The sequence below is a fragment of the Phyllobates terribilis genome, unplaced genomic scaffold (assembly GCF_046119375.1).
Source record: "Phyllobates terribilis strain yellow unplaced genomic scaffold, ASM4611937v1 Scaffold_2__4_contigs__length_985480577, whole genome shotgun sequence".
In the NCBI taxonomy this organism is placed as follows: Eukaryota; Metazoa; Chordata; class Amphibia; order Anura; family Dendrobatidae; genus Phyllobates; species Phyllobates terribilis.
Window position 1 is genome coordinate 429737318 of NW_027362762.1, and position 11971 is coordinate 429749288.

Below are 11971 nucleotides of genomic sequence, written 5' to 3' on the forward strand. Positions count from 1 at the left end.
TGATCCATATTACTGAAGAATTTTAATAATCACAATATAAAAGATAAAAAATGCAATATTAAATATGCAATGACGAAATATGACATAAAAAATAAAAATAAAAATGATGTAGATAAAAAAGGAGGGGGGAGGGGGTGGGATCACCCACAAGCTCAAAGATGGCCACTAATAGCTGACCAGATTCTCAATGGCCAAATTTAGACCTTCAGGGGCCAGTGTACCCAGTTTAAAAATCCAGAAACTTTCCTTATTAATTAAACTAGCCGTGGTTTTCTATCGCCGTTATATAGATGACCTTTTTTTCCTGTGGAGGGGAAAAAATGAGAGTGCACTCAAATTTGTTGATGAGCTAAATTCCAATTCTTGGGGTCAATCTTTTACAGCAACCATTTCCAATTTTTGGACTTGATGGTACAGTTTGATAACATGGGAAGATTGTTCACATTAACCTTCTTCAAACCGGTGGATGTAAACAGCTATTTGAGGTTTGACAGTGGATATCTTCCAAAATAGATCACCAATGTCCTCTACGGCCAATATTGGAGAGTTCGAAAAAACTGCACTAGAGATTCCAAATTTTTAGTGGAATCAAAAATACTGAGGAAACGGTTCATACAAAAAGGTTACCGAAAAAACTACTAAATGATGCTTTCTCTAGTACAAGAGTTCTTACTCAGGATGTCTGTACTGACAAAATTGAATCATCCACTGGCAAAAGCAAGGCGGTCTCTGATTTGGCTAAATGGAGTATGGTTACCACGTTTAGTCAATCCAGAGTCACCGTTTAGAACCTTCTAAATAAATTTTGGATTATTTTGAAGGAGGATCCAATTTTAGGGCAATGCGTACCTAATAGACCAAGAATTATTTATAGAAAATAAAAACCTGCAAAGTTTAATTGCACCAAGTAACACTTCTTTGAAGTAAAAAAATGCAGAAATCATATGATAACTCCCATTTGGGCTGCCACTCTTGTAATACGCCAAAATGTTTGTGTTGCAAAACCATTCAAAATGGTGTTCAAAAATTTATTTCATCACAAACTACAGGTGAAATTTTTTCTATTAAACATGACCTGAATTGTCAATCAACACATGTAATTTACTCACTGGAATGTACGTGCGGCCTCCAATATGTGGGCCGCACGATACAAACTATGCATGCACGCCTTAATAAACATAGACATAATATACGAATAAGGTATCAATTACATAGTGTATCTAAACACTTTAGTATTGTCCACCAAAAAGATCCAAAATTTATAATGCTCACTATCATTGACCATGTAATAGACACTGTTCCAGATCGGTTGGCTAGTTAATTAATAAGGAAAGTTGCTGGATTTGATTTTTAAACTGGGTACACTGGCCCCTGAAGGTCTAAATTTGGCCATTGAGAATGTGGTCAGCTATTAGTGGCCATCTTTGAGCTTGTGGGTGATCCCCACCAATCCCCCCCTTTTATATCTACATCATCATTGCATATTTAATATTGCATTTTTTATCTTTCTATTGTGATTATTAATATTCTTCAGTAATATGGATCATTGTTTTTTATTGTTTTTATGTCCTATATTCCCTTGCTCTGTGAATTTAGGTGCTAGTTGTCTATGTATAGATATGAGAAGTACTTATACACTGGCACACGAAGGGTGTTTAGAGTCTATGATTAACCAATTAGTTTGGTAACTAATCATTGTCATACCTTCCCTATAAATGTTTTTCCCTGTTCAAACCCCTGTACCACCTGATGAAGATAGTACAGCTATCTAAACGCGTTGTGGAGAGGGCTAATAAAAGATTTTTCTTCAGCCCTAAACTTTATCCCCTTGGTGATCATATTCCTAGCTCTCCATAGACGGCTTTCCACTTTGTGTATCTATCCTAATCCCTCTTCGAGAGTAGGTGGCATGAGCAGCTGTCTCCAGTTGATCACTCATTCCCCATTTCAATCCATTTGAGGACCTGCAGCACCAGAACCAGCTTTCAGTCACGTGGTCCGTAACCGGAATGCGGAAGCATCAGTGACAGATGGCGGTCTGCAGCACACTGTGCGAGCACCAGTCCTTCAGCCACAAGGCATTTACCGGGGTTCTGCCGGGGTGCACAACCCCTCTAGGTGAGTGGCCACTTGGCCCCCTATACTTAACAACCTATTCATCTGGTTCTTCACATAGTGCGCTTTTTCTCCTCTTTGTTTTATACATTGGCAAATGAAAGCTGTCTTGGGCATGTCTCTTTCTGTCACCGGAACCTACCACTAGCCACTTGCCAGATCTAACGTGGAGAAATACTTGTCCAGTCAGAGTGCCGTCAAGGACACTTCCACTCTAGGCAAAGGGTAAGCATCTCGTACGGTGACACTCTTCAACTTGCGATAATCGACACAGAATCTCAAGCTTCCGTCCTCCTTTTGGACGAGCACTATCGGTGCGACCCATGGACTTTGACTCTCTTGCATTACTTCACTACTCAGAATCTGTGATATCATGAATTTTACTTCTTGGAACAGGTTAAGTGGAATTTGTCGATATCACACATGGATCAGAGGTGTGTCTCCTGTCGGAATCTCATGTTCAATGCGGGTTGTACATCCAAAATCATCTTCATTTCTGGAGAAAGAAGCTTGAAACTCCCATAACAGGTCTTCTATCAGCTGAATTTGTTCGGTGGAGAACTGACTGGTGTCCAGCTGTATTATTTCGAGGATCTTCCGGCTATTCCACTCCGGAGTTGTCTCTGTCCTCGGAGTTTTGGACACACAGTCCACGGTTCCTGTTCCTCAGCAATCAGGGCCAGTTTTAATTTGAGGACTGGCTATCCCACGGACTGGAATCTTAGTCTGGTTAATGGCCATCAGTTTAATCAGTTTTCCTCTCTCGGCTTTGATAAAGTGACCAAAATTGGTCTCAAAGTACTCCAGTGGCACTGTGGAGACTTTGGCTCCTGTATCCACTAGGCCGCGCACGGTCTTGTCTTCAATCAGTACATCCATCGCTGGACTTTGGGACACTAAGTTCTTGGGGCATTTCAGGCCTTGCCTACATGAGGCATTCCCTCCAGTGCGCCCTACCACTAGAGGTGATCCTCATTTAAATGTCCTGGCTCACACTCTACCACCCGTTGTCTGAGCTGTGCCAGTTCTGGGAGACATGCCCTCTTTCTCGGCACCTCCAGCATATTGGTCCTCGGGGTTGAGAGTGTTCAGGTGTTCTCGGGTTTGGTCCTGGTTTCAAAGAGTTTGTCCTTGAGAGTGGGTCAGGCCGCGCTGGGGCCGTAAGGTCCTGGGTCTTTTCTGGTGACCTATAAGAAGGGACGTTTGTCGGAAGTCTCAGTTCTCCCCACCCCAAAGACGGGTCATACGTCGAATGGACCGGCTTTCACCACCCCACTTGACGGGGTTACGGTGTCTAAAACCTTTTTAGCTGATCCACTTGCCGGATCAGTTCTTGGATTGCGGCCCTCATCTCAGCCAAGGAGTCGGACTGCTGATTTTCAGCCTGGACTCCCTGTCCTCTGGGGTCATACATCCGCACAGTGCTGGAGCCCATATCATCCTCACCTTCGTGAGCCAAAGCTTCTGCAGCAACCTGGGCAAACTGAAGTATCTCTTTTGCCCATATCTGATCTCGCAATGTCTGCCTCAGTGATGTATCGATCAGTCCCAGTACAAACTGTTCTTTCAGGATGGTGTCAGTATCAGTGAAAATAGAGGCTCCAGCCTTGCATTTTTTGGCAGAATTTTAACATTCTCTGTAAAGCATTTATATACTGGGAGATACTTTCTTCTTGCTGACACTGATTAAAGAAGAGTGTTTGGAAACTAGTGGCTGAGCCTTTCTCTCTGTAAACCTACTCTAATATGGCTACAATGTCTTCTAGAGTCTTTCATGTTGACGCGGGACACTGCATCACCGGTTCAGAGGCTTCTACCTCTAGTGCGTGTAGCATGACGTCAGAGTACAGATCCTTAGCTAGGTTGTACAGTCTGTATATACTTCGCATACGATCGGCTCATTTTTCAATTGGCATGTTATCGCTGTCAAATTTTGCAAGTTGTCTCAGTATGGACCAAGCTGGCAAGCTGAGGCTCAGAGCATTTAGAGTTAGCAGGAAAGTGACTGGGACAGGTGCTCCCACGGACCCGGTGGCCTGTACCGCGCTACCATCCTAGGTCGTGTTCAGCATTGCGATGCTGTACCCTGCTCGCAGCGCCAAATGAAACGTGGACAACTGATAGCTACAAGATGAGGGATACAGCAGCAATCAGCAGACATGCACAAAAATCAGATGGTGTAATATAAATTTTTCTTTATAGAGAATAACAAAACATGAACATTGGGCTGTTCAAAAAATAGCAGTGTCTGCATTTGTCTTTACAATATGTAGTTTTTTCTTTTGCGGATTTAGCATTCCTGTGAATCATTAACCTAATATTTAGGCTTCACATCTATGTTGCATAAAGTCAACCAATTTCTGGCACCTGTCAACTGTTATTCCAGCCCAGGATGCTTTGACTATATCCCACAATTTTTTGGCATTTGTTGGCTTAGCCTCAGAAACGGCATTTTTTATGTCAATATCAGATTAAGGTCCGGGGGTTGGGCTGGCCACTCCATAACCTCAATTTTGTTGGACTGGAACCAACATTTTGCTCATTTACTGGTGTGTTTAGAGTTGTTGTCTTGTTGAAACACCAATTTCAAAGGCATATCCTCTTCAGTGTAAGGTAACATGAACTCTTCAAGTATTTTAATATATGCAAACTGGTCCATGATCCCTGGTATGCGGAAAATAGGTCCGGCGCCATAGTAAGAGAAACATGCCCATATCACGATGCTTGCACCACCATGCTTCACTGTCTTCAGAGTGTACTGTGGCTTGAATGCAGAGTTTGGGGGTCATCTGACAAACTGTCTGCGGCCCTTGGGCCCAAAAAGAACAATTTTACTTTCATCAATCCACAAAATATTTCTCCATTTCTCATTAGGCCAGTTGATGTGTTCTTTGGCTAATTGTGTCCGCTTCAGTACGTCTTTTTTTAACAGTGAGACTTTGCGGGGACTTCTTACTAAGAGATTAGCTTCACACAGGCATTTTCTAACTGTCACAGGGCTCACAAGTAACTTGAGACTGTCTTTGATCATCCTGGAGCTGATCATTGGCTGAGCCTTTGCCATTCTGGCTGTTTTTCAATCCATTCGAATGGTAGTCTTCTGTTTTCTTTCACATCTCTCTGGTTTTGCTTTCCATTTTAAAGCATTGAAGATCATTTTAGCTGAACAGCCTATCACTGTCTGGACTTCTTTATAAGTTTTACCCTCTCCAATCAACTTTTTAATCACAGTATGCTGTTCTTCTGAACAATGTCTCAAACTACCCATATTTCTCAGGCTTTCAAGGAGAAATGAATATACAACATGTGCTGGCTTCACCCTCAAATAAGGGCCAGTTGATACACACCTGTTTCTTCACAGAATGATTGACCTCACTAATTGAACTCCACACTACTATTATTTTGAACACACCCACTTTCAATTAATTATTCAAATACACAGACTCAAAAACATACAGATCATGAATGCTGAGTTTCTTAGAATCTACTGTACCAACTGGTAAATTGTTTGACATTGTTTATACCAAAAACAGTGATTAATCTGGTTAGTCATATTGGACTGCTATTATTTTGAACACTACTGTATATATTAAGATGTAAGATGGTAAAAGTACATCCTGAGACTGAAGTAGAAGGTTCCTTGCTGGGTTGAGTCCCAAATAATCAGAAACGCCGTCTTGAAGCTTTTAGGGAAAGCTGATCTCTCCAACGCAGGGCTTCCGTAAGTCCATAGATATGAGGCCTCACGTGGCCTAGCCCAAGATGCTGTGTACTTGGTTGTCCTCACTGAGTAGGCTCATTCCAAGCCAAACAACGCGTCGAAGAGTCACCAACAACAGATCCAGAGTCATACTGCTTTATCCAGACTTTCCCCAAGGATCTGCACCTCCACTTCCCTCCGGTCTCTTCTTTGGTTCCCTCCAACCATTGACCAACTGCCAAAACTCCTGTGCTGTAAATGAGATCTCGTGCAACTGCCCTCTTCTAGCCAGATCATATATTACATCATAAATCTCCAACAATACACTAAACTGTGATTAACCCTTACATGGACCATTGAAAAAATTGTTGAAGACACTTTTCAGGTCTGTAAAAAAGAGTTAAAAATGTCGACTTGGCTTCCAAATTCACCAGATCTCAATCTAATTGAGCATCAGTGGGATGAGCTGGAAAATGTCCCATCTTCCTACCTTCCAACATACAGGACGTAGAGGACCTGAAGCTACCATATTAGTGCCAGATTCCAGAGGACACCTTAACATCTGGGTCAGAGAGGGTGAGATAATGAAAAGAATCACCATAATATAATGCTGGTAGTTATGGCTGATAGGTATATCATGTATATATAAAAAAAAATTCTACCATATAATGTACACATAAAGCCAACAGAGGTGTAGCCAAAGGGGTTAGAATTGTTACAGTGGCGACCAGGTCCCAAAGACTTAGGATCAAATCATAGGATTTTATTTGTGGCGATGTCTTGACAATAAACTTATTTACATGAGCAAATCATTTTATTTTTGCTTTTATGCTTGTAAATTCATCCTTTAAAGTTTGCTATGTAAGAGGAAAATGTTCAATGGTAGCTTTATATTTTTCTGTTATATTTTTTATTTCTTAGTATTATCTGGCTTGACGACTGGGTGTACTTTTGCTGCACTGAAGAATGTAATTGGTTACGTTTTTACAACAGATAGGTGGGTAAATCTAGAAAGAAGTGTAAAACTTAGGCCTCATTCATACATCAGTATTTTTGATCACCATTTCATCAAAATTTGTATGCCAGAACCAGGGGTGTCTCCAAAACACAGAACAGGTGTCAATCTTTCAATTATAGTTTTTCTCTGTAAGGTCCACTTCTGGCTTTGACATACAAACACTGATGCACAATAATGGACATGTGACTGAGGCCTAAGAAGATGAAAACCATCTTGATGGATGGAGGATGGATGAATAGAGGATATTATGCTGATATTATGCTAGTAGATTATGAGATTATGTTCACATGTTGTGTAACTCCACTGAAATTCTGTAAGAATCTGCAGATATTGGTGCAGATTTGTTTGCATATTTGCTTGCAGAAAAATTAAAATAAACAATAAATTAAACTAACTTCCTCTAGTGTCTCGTTGGTTCCCCTCGCTGGTCCCCTGTTGTTCTCTGTACAATTCAGCCCCTCGAGGATTAAATCTTGTCCCATGTTACTGCAGCAGTCTCTGATTAGCTGCAGTGGTCACATGTGTTGAGACATCAAAAGGAGTCAAGGAAGCACTAAGGAAGGAGTGTATAGTTTTCTTTTTTTTCTCCATTTTAATCTTAATGGAAAGTGTTTTTGCAGTTGATGTGTGTTGCAGATTTTGACTTCCTCATTGAACTAAATGGGGAAAATCTTCGAGAAGTCTGCGACAATTTTGCAACAAGAATCAATATTCTGCAGATTTAAAGTCTGTTATACATGTCAACTTCCAGACAGTTATTTTTTTCACTTTTGGAGATTTGTCACATGAGATTTGTTGTTGCTAAAGTAATATGCTGCTGATTTTGCACCTGCAAATTTGGATGGAAATTCTACAACATATCTGCTACGTGTGAACATAGCCTTACAATTGTTTTATATTTTTTTCAGGGATATTCTCATCTTGATTTCACAAATCATGCTAATATTTACTCCATTTCACATTTGTGATGCAACAAATGTAAGTATAGCCATCAACTGTAACTTTATATGTAAAGATATAATAGTAGGTAAATTGTGTTAAAGGGAACCAGATAGTGGATACATGCAGCCCAATCCATGGGCAGCATGTATCAGACTGTGGCTATATGATTTCAGTCATATATGTTTAACTCTGAAATGCCCCCGGAGACAGAGCAGAATGGGAGACTAGTCTTATAATCATAATAATTTAATAAAAACTTTTATTTCTGTAGTGCCAACATATTCCGCAGCACATTACATTTTTGTCTTAATGGGAACCTAATGTCACGGGTGTGTCAGAGGTGACAGTTGCCCTGCAGTACGTTGCAGGAGATATCTGCGTTTAGCATTGCAGACAGCTTCTTGCATAAGAGGCTGTCTTTAGGACCGAGCATCTACCTCTCTCTTGCTAATTAGCTCTCTGGCCTGGGTGTATATATACCTGGTGTGTCTGAGAGGGAGTCGCTGGCTATATTCATTTCTACTTGTGAAGCTTAGCAGGAGCAGTAGTTCGTCCTCTCTGGAGCTTGAGGCCGTGTGCTTATTTGGAGTTTATCTAAAGCTAAGCCATTTCCCCCTGTTTTGTCTACCCTTGTTGTCTATAGAGTTTAGTGGAGGTTGACTAGTGCTCATTTCCTCCCATCCCTAGCCATAGCCATATGCCAGGCAGGGCATGTGCGGCGATTGCTGAAGAGACAATATAGGGACAGTAGTTGAGACAGGGTGACGCCAGATTAGACTAGGAGGTCTCCACTTCCCCCTTATCCTAGGGTCTGGGCTCCGTTTCCCTTTTCCCTCTGTGTTGCACTAAGTCTTTCCCACACCTGGCGTGACACCTAACAGCAGTTTCTCTCCACCCACTGCCAGTGACTGACAGATCTCTCCCTGCGTAAGTGTATAGAGAGAGATCTATCACTCCAGGGCAGCGAGTAGGGAGAAGCCCCCATCAGTTTCCCATTAAGACTAGTAAATACTTATAAAATATAAATCAATTTCCTGTTTAGAACCTGGCTTGATGATATTTTCGCCTATTATTGATACATTGATTATTAGTAATATTTTAAAAAGTAAAGCATCTGATAACAGTTAAAAAATATGTTGCAGTTTTCCAGCGGAGGAGTACTGAGAGGATTAGGAAAGCAATCAATTGGAGCTATTACCAATGTCATCAGCTACTATGCTATTGGACTTCCACTTGGAATTTCACTGATGTTTAAAGTGAAACTTGGAATCGTAGGTGAGATCACTAGCTTATCTAAGCATGTACAGTGCATTGTGAAAGTATTTGGCCCCCTTGAACTTTTCTACCTTTTGCCACATTTCTGGCTTCAAACATAAAGATATAAAATTCTAATTTTTTGGGGAAGAATCAACAACAAGTGGGACACAATCGTGAAGTGGAACGAAATTTATTGGATATTTTAAACTATTTTAACAAATTAAAAACTGAAAAGTGGGGCGTGCAATATTATTCGGACGCCTTGAGTTAATACTTTGTAGCGCCACCTTTTGCTGCAAGTCGCTTGGGGTATGTCTCTATCAGTTTTGCACATCGAGAGGCTGAAATTCTTGCCCATTCTTCCTTGCTAAACAGCTCGAGCTCATTGATTTTGGATGGAGGGCGTTTGTGAACAGCAGTTTTCAGCTCTTTCCACAGATTCTCGATTAGATTCAGGTCTGGACTTTGACTTGGCCATTCTAACACCTAGATACATTTATTTTTGAACCATTCCATTGTAGATTTTGCTTTATGTTTGGGATCATTGTCTTGTTGGAAGATAAATCTCCGTCCCTGTCCCATTCTCAGGTCTTTTGCAGACTCCAACAGGTTTTCTTCCAGAATGGTCCTGTATTTGGCTCTCTCCATCTTCCCATCAATTTTAACCATCTTCCCTGTCCCTGCTGAAGAAAAGCAGGCCCAAACCACGATGCTGCCACCACCATGTTTGACAGTGGGGATGGTGTTTTGAGGGTGATGAGCTGTGTTGCTTTTATGCCAAACATATCGTTTTGCATTGTGGCCAAAATGTTCGATTTTGGTTTCATCTGATCAGAGCACCTTATTCCACATGTTTGGTGTGTCTCCCAGGTGGCTTGTGGCAAACTTCAAACGAGACTTTGGATATCTTTAAGAAATGGCTTTCTTCTTGCCACTCTTCCATAAAGGCCAGATTTGTGCAGTGTATGACTGATTGCTGTCCTATGGACAGACTCTCCCACCTCAGCTGTAGATCTCTGCAGTTCATAGTTACATAGTTACATAGTTACATAGTTACATAGTTTATAAGACCGAAAAAAGACAAGCGTCCATCCAGTTCAGCCTATTTCTTGTGCACTGCAGCTATTCCGCAGCGTTGATCCAGGGGAAGGCAACAAAAACCCATGCGGTATAGGCCAATTTACATCATTGAGGAAAAATTCACTTCCCGACACCAATCTGGCAGTCAGATTAAATCCCTGGATTAATTAACTAAGCATAAGATGTAATTTTATTGTTCTCAAGAAAGGCGTCCAGGCCTCTCTTGAACTCATTAAGTGAGTTGGACATCACCACTTCCTCTCCCAGAGAGTTCCAGAGTCTCACGGCTCTGACCGTAAAGAATCCCCTTCTATGCTGGTGCAGGAACCTCCTTTCCTCCAGACGCATAGTGTGCCCCCTCGTCTTTGTCACCATCCTTGGTATAAACAGGTCATGGGAGAGATCTCTGTACTGCCCCCTGATGTATTTATACATGTTTATGAGGTCTCCCCTAAGCCTTCTCTTTTCCAACGTAAATAGGCCTAATTTTGACAACCTCTCTGGGTATTCTAGTCCCTCCATTCCCTTTATTACCTTAGTCGCCCTCCTTTGTACCCTCTCTAGCTCCAATATGTCTTTCCTGAGCACCGGAGCCCAGAACTGTGCACAATATTCTCAGTGCTGCCTTACCAGCGCTTTATACAGAGGAAGAACAATGTTCTCATCATATGTCCCTATTCCTCTTCTGATGCATGCCATGACTCTATTTGCCTTCGCAGCTGCTGCCTGACACTGGGCACTCCAATTTAATTTGCTATTAACCAAGACGCCCAGGTCCTTCTCCATGTCAGATTTCCCCAACGGTTTCCCATTTAATATGTATGGGTGACTGCTGTTTTTCTTTCCCATGTGCATGACCTTACATTTATCGGCATTGAACCCCATTTGCCATTTTTTGGCCCAACTCCCCAATTTATCTAAATCCTCTTGTAGCTGTGCCTTATCCTCATCTGTATTAACTACTTTACAAAGTTTAGTATCATCTGCAAATATTGCTATTTTACTATGCAACCCTTCCACTAGATCATTAATAAATATATTAAATAATATAGGGCCCAAGACAGACCCTTGAGGCACCCCGCTAGTAACCCTGACACACCCTGAGCTTACTCCATTGATAACCACCCTCTGCTTTCTATCACTCAGCCAGCTATTTACCCACTTGCACACATTATCCCCCAGACCAAGCATTCTCATTTTATATACCAACCTTTTGTGTGGCACGTTATCAAACGCTTTGGAGAAGTCCAGGTATACAACATCCACTGACTCTCCCCGGTCCAGCTGTGAGCTCACCTCGTCGTAGAAGGCGATCAGGTTTGTTTGGCAGGAGCGATCCCTCATGAATCCATGTTGATATGGAGTTAGACAGTTATTATCATTAAGATATTCTACAATAGCATCTCTAAGAAATCCTTCAAACAATTTACCCACAACAGACGTTAAGCTGACTGGTCTATAGTTCCCAGGGTCACTTTTAGACCCCTTTTTGAATATTGGTATCACATTTGCTTGGCGCCAGTCTAGTGGGACAGTCCCTGTCCATAAAGAGTGCTTGAATATAAGATACAGCGGTCTGTCTATCACATTACTTAATTCTTTTAGTACCCGGGGGTGTATGCCATCTGGGCCTGGTGACTTGTCTATTTTGATATTATTTAGGCGTTTCTGAACTTCCTCCTGGGTTAGGTGGGTGATATTTAGCGGAGGGTTTACTTTATCACTCTGCATTTCCTCCGATAAATTGTTTTCTTTTGTGAAAATAGTGGAGAAGAAGCTATTGAGTAGGTTTGCTTTACCCTCATCGCCCTCTATGATTTTACCCAGGTTATTTTTCAATGGGCCAACTCCATCAGTTT

At 41.6% G+C, this 11971-nt stretch overlaps 1 protein-coding gene across 1 annotated transcript in view; it reads left to right on the top strand.

The window, feature by feature from the left end:
* The window catches only part of LOC141246057 (multidrug and toxin extrusion protein 2-like), a 431448-nt gene that overhangs the window by 387954 nt on the left and 31523 nt on the right, over positions 1-11971 (top strand). Inside the window, exons 12-14 of the mRNA XM_073669111.1 lie at positions 6737-6812; positions 7742-7811; positions 8918-9050. Coding sequence (XP_073525212.1) covers positions 6737-6812; positions 7742-7811; positions 8918-9050 — 279 coding nt within the window. The remainder of the gene's footprint in view (positions 1-6736; positions 6813-7741; positions 7812-8917; positions 9051-11971) is intronic.